At 29.7% G+C, this 10173-nt stretch overlaps 1 protein-coding gene across 1 annotated transcript; it reads left to right on the top strand.

Annotated features, from left to right (window-relative positions):
• Positions 1–6409: 6409 nt before the first annotated feature.
• LOC119831818 (allergen Tha p 1-like) lies at positions 6410–9091 on the top strand. Its single transcript, XM_038355354.1, has 3 exons — positions 6410–6486; positions 8261–8449; positions 8837–9091. Exons 2-3 carry the CDS (start codon positions 8263–8265, stop codon positions 9025–9027), a joined length of 378 nt encoding a protein of 125 aa, XP_038211282.1. The 5' UTR covers positions 6410–6486; positions 8261–8262; the 3' UTR covers positions 9028–9091.
• The last annotated feature ends 1082 nt before the right edge of the window (positions 9092–10173 follow it).

The following is a 10173-nucleotide window of genomic DNA, read 5'->3' on the forward strand; positions in this document are numbered from 1 at the left end:
CATAATTCAAATCATATACCAAAACACCGATTTATTATTGAATCAACTGAAAACCTGAAAAAAGAATACTTGTTTATTTTCCGATATCGCATCGGCACACCGATACTAAAAAAAAATTGTTATTCATCTGACATTGAAAAATAATTAAACAATAATCTTACCAACAAATTATGTTAATAATTCTCTGCAGCACTAATTATCTTTATTTCCGCCAACTTCACTGACTCATACGTTTTATATTGTTAAATAGTGAAATAATAAGCGTTTTTTGTACGTTTTTTTATCATAACATCACCTTATATATATTCTTAAATTGTGCAATAGTATGATTAAATTTGTTGGTTTATCTTCTTATTTGAATAGTAATTGATTATTATTATATCAAACTCATTTTTAAGCCGGATACAATGAAAGTAAAACAATTTGTTTAGTTACAATTAGTTCTAATTAGGCAAACGCGTTCTCACGAATTACTTTAAACGACACTATATACCTACTTATACATAAACGAAAAATAAAAATACACGAAATAATGGAACTAAAACCAACTAAATCACTTTAAAAATACAAACTTTTAATGAGCTAGCCTTATTTATTGATACGTAAAATTGAATCGGAAAATGCGCCTTTTATTCTTTAAACTCGTTAATAAGTTCATCAAACAAACAATGTTCATTGAGCATCAATGATCAATCACAATGGATAATCAGATTAAAGTCAATACAAATTACGAATGGCAACCGTGAAAATTTATTTAAGTGGAAACAGAAATCATATTAGAAATGCTTTTGAGCATTACTCATTAATTAATCAATAATATTTCAAAGTTTTAGTCGAGTTACGTTATTGCGAGAAAAAGAATTAAGATACACATGTGTTCACATACACCCACATAACAAACATACAGGAAACCCGATACCTAAGTCAAACTTAGGAGTTTTCTGCCTAGATGGTTAGCTGTATCAAAATTGAAGCACCACGAGTCGATGAACAATTCAGCAAGGAAACACAATAATTACATATTAGCCTGATCTTCAAATAACTTTAAAACATAACAAACAAATTAACGATAAAGAATAAATACCAACAAAGTTTATTCATCTTAATAAATCCAGAAATAAGCCAAACAAGGCATTTCCTTCATAACACTGACCTTGAACCTCAACTCAGTGCCAAAACTTCAAACCTGATAGTGCAGATTTAACAAAAGCGAGTGGGGTGTAACTTTTTGGTTGAGTCAACGCAACCCTTATCGTGACGACCTTAATTAAGCGACCCCACGAGCCCGTCTTAGTGTCAGTAATTAGCCTTGTCTAACAGCACAACTCACGGATAGCATTAGGCTGAGAATTAGTGCTGTAAACCAATCGATAATTTAACTATCGACATGGTAGGTGCTATGGCACCTTGAAAAATTTGTTGTTATCTTATGTAGATAATATTTATTTGTAAGGTCTATAAAGCTTGTATTAAAATAACGCAATCGTAGATAGTTCGCACTACATAACATAACACTATGTTATTGTAATATAAATTCTCTTGGGATATTTCAAAGTAATTTTCTTTTGATTGCTTTGATATGACACAATGATTTCGGAGAAAATTGTCACCTTTCTATCTAGACAGCCTTTACAGGCTAATTGAACTATCGACATCATTTTCCCAACTGTCTTACAACTCTATTGAGATTGCAGTGATCGTAAAATCACGTAAGCCACGCAATCGTAATCGCTGAGTTTTGCTGAATCATTTGTTTACATCCGTAGCTTAAAAAGTAATCATGATTATTCTTAATGATAACAATTCAAGTGAGCAAACGTGCTATAATATGGGTATTTACACGTTTAGAGAAAAATCAATTCACCATCAGTTACGAAACGATAGGTAGGTATAGCAAGATTAAATCTTAGGATAAAATAAAATAATTATGTGTAAAAATCCATTGGATGGCCAATTGGTCTAAAAAATATTTAATAAATTAGTCTGTTCTAGAAATCAAATACAAAGAGCATTAAAGGAGCAACGGATTTAAATGTGATTTATTATAATTTTAATTACAATGTTTCAAATGGCAAAAACAATTTCCTCGTCTCTATTATCGGTACGGGGTTGTCATAGATTGACACATTTATATATAGAAAGTATAAAAATTAATATGCAAAAGCTTCAATCTACCTTCACTATTCAAATAAGGATATCTATTTAATTTTAATAGTGCGCACAAGTCTTGAAATATTGATTGCTTTTTAGAATATAAATTATCTCAAATTTACCATAATATCTATAGAAGACTACATGACCCTATAAGAAAATCCTCAAGATACCTACGGCGAATACACCTCTTACTCTCCACAAACAAGCTCGCTGCACAATATTCGAAGCGCGTATTAAATAATATAATTATAAATCGCACCTAAAATTCATTACAAACTATTCATAATTGTAGGTATACTGGCTACTGACGTAAAATCAAATACAAGAAAACAGTTGCATTGTTTTTATCCTTTGAATAAATTATGAGCTTGATACATGAACGGGTCTGAACTTGGCTTGGAAAATTTTGAGGACTTATGAAGGTTGTAGGCAACATTTAAATCAACCTAAAAACACCAATAACTTGTCAATTTTATAAATTGATATGTGCGTTATTTTTGAAGTCTGAAAGAGACTATAATTATGTTATTCATGCTTTTGGTTTTATTGACTTTATCAAAGTTGATACAGATACGTTATAAGGACATATATTATAACAATATTAACGCACGCAACAATAACTTTAGTTTCTAATAATAAACATGACATCACGATGGCTTATTATTATTGTATAGAAAATAATGAAATCTTCACCGTATTGTCCAGACGCTACTGACTTATCTAATATAATTCCTACGTGTTTTTCATCAAACTGTCTCACATCAAAACCAAACAATGTTAAAATGAATTCTGACCCCTTGGAAATAGATTGTATATTTATTTCTTGTCATGAATATCAAACGAGGGCATCGATTTGATTTCGTTTGTATTAAAAATGATATTAAAAATGATATATATTTAAATAGTGTACACTTATTTTTATTAAACTTTATTCCTCTGTTTATGATAAAAATGCATGTGATTTGTCACATAATTCATGCATTTACACATCACATCGGTTGTTCTCATTTAAATTTGAATGTCAATATCTTGCTGAGGTTTCATTTTATAACTAGCCGTTTGTGTAAAAACGCAGAACAGTCAAGTAATAAACACAAGGAAATCGCGGCCCCTGTTTAAAGGCTGCAGAGTGTTGTTTGACAACCGCTCAAACTGACATCAAACGTTTTCATCAAACACAGTTTGGCTCAAACCGTTTGACCGTCTCGGGGGCTGCTCGGAGCTTTACTAACATGGACATAAAATACTTACTACTCTACTCCTGTAAAAATTTCCTGAAGTATATCATTTGTTCTCAAAAATATCTTAAGTACATCATTTATAATTACAATAATAAAAGAAAAAATCGTACAGAAAAAAGTATGAGTAATAAAATAGCAAATTATAAGTAATTGAATAATTTAAAATGATTAATTGGTTCGTTACAGACATTTATATTTTAATAAATTATTCAATGAATATTTTATATTAAAGCAACGAAAGTACTTTTTCACGTGTATAAATATTTAAAACCAAACCAAACCGGTGCTAATTATTTTTTCTTTTTTATTTACAATAAAAGTATATACTATACGATTAGATGAAATAACACAACTTGGATTGTAGAGGACTAACAAAGTGTACTTGTTTAACATATCCATTAATTTAACCATAAACAAATTACAAAAGCACTATCCTCAACTCTATGACTTCTAACTTATCTTCGTCACGTTATCTCGTGTACATCTATTATACAGATTTTGTGTACACTTCACTACAGAATCTTCAAAATCTTCCTCCGAACTTTGCGTACCCATTAAGAAGTTGTTATGACGTTAAGAACATGAATGAACACAAGAGCCAAGTGAGCGAAGCCAGAAGAATATTTTACATGGCTAGGGCTAAGGAGACCAAATTTTACCTAACAAGTGGTGATAAGAGATCGAAACGAACATTCGTTACAGACTAAAGTCTACTAAGTCAAAAATACATCAATTGAGTCTCTATTGGTTCGAGTCAGAATGGTTTCACAGATTGGTGTTTCAATTAAATAGCCATGTGAATGCCGTGGCAATATTTTCGTTGGCAATACTATGATTGTATCCTCGAGACACCATTTCAATTTATGTTAGATAATTAGTATTATGACTACTATTTAGTTTTTATAGAATACGGATATTGTTACAATGATAATTAGATTGTAATGGAACGTGTGTAATTTTACTGAAATAGCAGACTTGGCCCCCTGTTCGTTCATTTACCATTCAGAGTTGCTAAATCTGTACATTTAATCCAAATAATTTACCAATGTGCAGAATCGTAATTGAAACAGTAATTGGTACGATGAAAAAAAGAATCAATACATTAATTTCTATAATTTTACTTGCATCCGCTTTATTTGCATCTACTATTTACAGCACCAAAGATCTTGCATAAGTATGCATGTGATGTGAACAGTATACGGTTAACACTTGAACATTTGTAATTATTCTAAGCACGTCAAGTCTCGAAACTTCGAAGAATTTTTATCTTATTGCCCATAGTTAAGAGGTAAGAGGCTATAGGTTTTTATTGTATATAGGGCTATGGATATAGTTACTTTTTATGTAGTTATCCAACAATCATTTAGTGTTATATACGATATAATTAAAACAAAGATATCTAGTTTGCATAAAATTTTATAAAAACAACGATGGTAGCGAACCGTTGTTTAATTAATTACTTAACTTTAATATTTTTCTGAACTCAGTCATTCGCGAGTTTTTAATTAGTAATTTCGAGGTTAGATTTAATTTTAATATGTACGAATATAGAAATACAATAAAATACGATTATTATATTCAATTCATTATCACGTATTGTATTGTATTGTATAAGTCCAAATTAAAAATTGATTTAGAAAACTCGAAAATAGGTAATTATCCGCTATACTATGAAATAATTAAATTTGCCTGAAAACACTGCATTGAGAAGTCATTAAAATCCTCTTATTATTTATCAAAAAAGTGTATTATTCCATATAAAACACATCGGAGGATATTGTCCGACGATTTACCGAAAGTTTTTTTCTGCAACAGCAAAAAAAATCTAAACTTAGACTAGAAAAGGTTATAAAAGATTTCATAATATTCTGAACAATAACATTAATGTGCCTTTTAAATTTATTAGTTATTTAGATATTACAGTGAAAACTGTCATTATATTGCGATCTTAATATTAGTAAATTATAACCTGTTTTATTTCTTTTATCAAATCAAAACGTTTATGAAATATCATTGAATTAAAATTCTAGTTAGATGAATCTATTGACAACATTTGTAAGAGTGCAGCAATTCTTTTTATCGTATATTCTACTTTAAACAAAAAACGTATTACAAACAAATAATTCTAGATATTATACAATGATATAAGTTAACAACTAGCAACAACGTATAATTTGGAAAAGTCATTGAATCTAATTACAATAAAACAAAAAACTAATATTAAAGACCCTTATTGTTACTGATATGAATTGCCAATTACCATACCGTTGCTCTGTTGCCATCAATACGATGTAAATACTTTTCCATAAATTGTACTCAATCATGCAAAAAAAATATGTGTTCTAATGATGCGATTAGATATTGTTAGAGGCAATATTTCTTGTTATGAAGCAGTTGCCTACCATTGATATATATGTTCACTATACGAGTAATTTGTGAGTTACCAACGTTACTTTTGATCTTGAAAATAGGTATTTTCTAGTAATATACATGGGCTTATACATTGGCCCGTGGCGACGCGAATGATTTGTTTGATAACAAAAGATAGTTTGGGGTCGGGGCCCTCATCAAATAAATTTTCCTTTCTTTAACGTAAAATATTTATATTTCGCATTACATTACATGAAATAATGATACATGTAAATATTCCTTTGTCATAGTGAATGGAAAAATCTGATTCTGCTAGGGCGTTTTTACTCATTATATAATTTAAAAAATTATTATTCAGAGAGTAGATGATTTTAATTTAAATAATGTATACACAAATATTTTATATATTCGCAACAGCATAAACACGATAACATATTTCAATATCCGACATAGAATGTAAAGTTAACTGAATCAATAAAAACAAAACATAAAATTCCCCAGAAAACTTTTAATTTTCAGTAGGTACCTACTCAAGAATGATATTGAGTTAAACTTTTTTGGTTGTTTTCGTTAATTAGCTTCAAAGTCATAGACCGGAATACTACAATCATATATAAAGACGCAGAATCATCTACAGCAGCATAAACCAAGTGCGTGGTGGATAATAAGCATTGTGACTTCACCCTGAGGATTATTGTGATTTAATTTTATTTTAAACCAAGTAAGTAAGGAACAGTTAATTAATTTACATTTAGGATAGATTTGGTTAGATTTAAATGTCATTAATTGATAGCTATGAAACTTATTAATTCTTAGATTGTGTGTGATCATGTTGTGTGAACAAGTGACGAAAATTAAAATTGATAAGAAAGGAGGATTCAAAATTTTGAAATAAGTATATTCATAAATGGGACATAAAAATAAAAATATCCATACCTTGTCGATTATTTGGATTTATTTATTCCATGGCACATTTATATTTAAATCGTAACAATCAAATATTAACATTGGTAGTTAAGATTAACCACATAAACAAAATTCCGTCGGATCAACCGCTTCGTTTTTTTGAAGTCTAGTCCAGTAGCATAGCTTATATAAAGAGAAAAAAGTGTATGCCTTTCTTCACATTTTCTTAACATTTACATTCATTAAAATTCATTTAATAATTTCATAAACGAAACTCACATAATCTACGATTTAAAGACTCACCGAACGAACTATATCAATAAGTACCTTTTTTGATCCATTAACGTATTATATTATATAGTGTATTTATATTCATTTATATTATACATTTATTAATATAAACCGACGCACAGGATAGATCAATATTTTAATACTTGTAATATTAACTATACGGATAACATTAAAGTTTCTTTAAATTAGTACAATAAAGCCCGTATACCACTCAAGTTACATTTATGTGTTACTGACTTTCCGGCCAAGGCTTCGCCATAGTAAAAAACAACTAAGGATTAAACCTATCTTATGTCCAATCCCAGGTAACAAACTATATTTGTACCAAATTTCATCCATATTGGTTCAATAGTTTAGGCGTGAAGAAGAAACAGACAGAGAAAGTATCTTTCGCGTTTATTATATAAATAGGGACCTTCTCGAATACAGCCAATAGTTCAGATATTCAGAATCCATACATAATACCTACTCCTCATGAGAAACGACGCGTTAACTGACCTGCATATTAATTCCATAGCCCGAAGGCTTTGATGCAAATACACTTAATACGCAATGCACTTAGCATATATAATCTATAATTTATTTTTTACTTAGTTTTAATTAACCTTTTTTTATTAAAATTCATATTGATAAAATATACGCGAAATTCAAAGTACTTATTGTATTGTATCTTAAAATTATTATTATTGACACAACTTAATAAAAACTTGTATTTTGCCCAAAACCATATTTAATTTTATTGGACATCCAACCTATCGTGATAAAAAATACGCCTATTCTAGCCTAAAAATATGCCTATTTCTCTATAACACCTTTCGGAATAAGATTTAATTATCCAATATTAAACAAAAATTCCGTTACGTCAACTAAATAGGATCATAAAACAAATTTATAAATAAAATGAGTATACCTATTGTTCGTGATAACACCTTATGCAATCGATTCATCAATCTTTTGAGAGGCAACAATAATGAGAGTTTATAGTATATACCTCAAATAGTAAACCAATTCCTGTTAATGAAAATTTATAAATTTCCTGTTAATGCTAATAAGATCTTGTCAATAATTTTTCTAAGTTTTAAATGCTTCGTAAGTTGTCACGTTGACGTACACTTTTATATAAGGATGTTTTTAATATTAAATAGATTCAAATGTTAATTTGTTATCTTACCAAGTACAATCAACCTAAAAACAGTTAAACCGAGAGCACGTTATTTTTAAGATTAAATCTGATTATATATTAATTAATGCATAGCTGAATAATATACAATTCGTTGAATATTGTAAAATTTTTTCAGACATGAAACTCCTGATAGTACTGTGTGCTTTAACAGCATTTGTGTCTGCAAGGCCTGATGATCATTACAGCGAACGTTATGATAACTTTGATATTGAGGAGCTCATTAAAAACAAAAGGCTATTAATTTCACACGCTGAATGCTTCGAGGGTGAGGGCAAGTGTACTCCTGAAGCTAGCGAATTGAAAGGTGGGTAGTATGTGAAAAAGTAAGGGACGTATTTGAAATATCGTAATGATGGATCATTAGACTTAAAGCAGGTATATGGAACTAGCTGATAATGTCCCTGATAGCCTATTGACACTTTTGAAAGATTTTTTTTTTCCTTATTAGTCAGTTTAACTGATAGATGGAGATAAAAGTGTCTCATAGTTTCTCTCTTGAAATGTAATCAATCATACATCTTGAAAGGTGTTTTAAACCTACTCACATAATCAAACGTATTTCATACAATAATTTCATACATTCATTCATTTCATTTCAAACAAATAGTACGAGTACTAGAAAAAATGTATATAAGAAAAATTTAGCTTTAAAAAACTATATACTAAGATGGTAAAAAATTATATGTTACAGAACTAGCGCCTGAAGCAGTGCAGACATCATGTGGTAAGTGCACTGAAAAACAAAAGGTCCTTGTTGCTAAGGTGATGAAAGCGGTGAAGGAGACATTGCCCGAACATTGGGAAAAACTGCGTCACAAGTACGACGCTGAAGGAAAATTTGAAAACGATTTCAAAGCTTTCGTCGAAAAGTACGCAGCCTGAATCGAGTAAATTCGAATTTGATTCTATGATCTTTATATGATTTAATAAACGTATTGAAATTAAATCTAGTTTTACTACAAGTACTACGCTTACTACGAGTATCAATTCTACAATATTGAAACTTTCACATTTTATTCAAACGTATATTTGGTTAAGTCAATAAAGCATGGGACGCTAATAACGTTTAGACTATCCTCGGTTTATTAGTCTTACGATGATGCATTGTACCCTTTTTCTTATACATGGCGCTACTAAAAACTAGCAATGCATACTGTACAACAAAATAATTACCTATCACAGTCCGATACGTGACAGAAAAATCAATGCGCTATATTTACTTCTTGAGTGCAATACAGTAGCGTATGATATGGTCGCCATCTGGCTCCCACCACAAATGAAGAAAATCAATGGTCGTCATGGTCTTCAAATAGATATCAAATGCTGCGATTTCATATTCTTCTATCACTTAACAATACAATCCTATTGAAATAATACACTAATATCATAAACATTGTTTTGAATGTTATATAGAATTATGCGTATGTCTTTCTACCAACAAATTCATAAATATAAATGTATATTGTTACACAATTATTATAATTTTAGCCAAAAAATTGGCTAACATTGAAAAAAATGTTTCAAATCGGGCCAGTAGTTTATTGAGATTAGTACGTTCAAACAATCAAACTTCAGCTTTATGATATTAGTATAGATAATAATAGCTATATAACTGTGATCAATTTTAAATTTACTGCTTATTAAAAGAAAACGAAATACACAGTAAAACGAAACCCGTTACATAATTTTATAGTTAAAATTCATTCTCAAACTAATTCACTTCTTCAAAACCAATGCATCTAGCATTGATCTTTACTTAATCTTTTTAAGAAACATTCTTAAATTACAACCGATTTTGAAGTATGTACTATAAACAATAAAAAGAATTAGAACTCTAAAATGCCGTTCCATCTGGAAGTAACAATACAAAGTATTTACTTGCTTTCCTTGACCGATTGCTTTTCCGACAATGGCCGACGAAACTAATGTCGGCTAAGACCAGCCGCAGGGCTGGATCACGTTTATTGTCTTCCCTTTGTACATGACTTTCCCTTTTATCCTAGACTTCTAAGAAAAGGATATAAAATA

This window comes from Zerene cesonia, chromosome 14, assembly GCF_012273895.1.
Source record: "Zerene cesonia ecotype Mississippi chromosome 14, Zerene_cesonia_1.1, whole genome shotgun sequence".
NCBI classification, from domain to species: domain Eukaryota; kingdom Metazoa; phylum Arthropoda; class Insecta; order Lepidoptera; family Pieridae; genus Zerene; species Zerene cesonia.

What these genes read in the sequence shown, in the direction of transcription:
- LOC119831818 (XM_038355354.1), top strand. Translation starts at nt 8,263, where the DNA reads ATGAAACTCCTGATAGTACTGTGTGCTTTAACAGCATTTGTGTCTGCA. An exon ending in TGAAGCTAGCGAATTGAAAG is followed by an intron (nt 8,450 to 8,836) that starts GTGGGTAGTATG and finishes TATATGTTACAG; the next exon opens with AACTAGCGCCTGAAGCAGTG.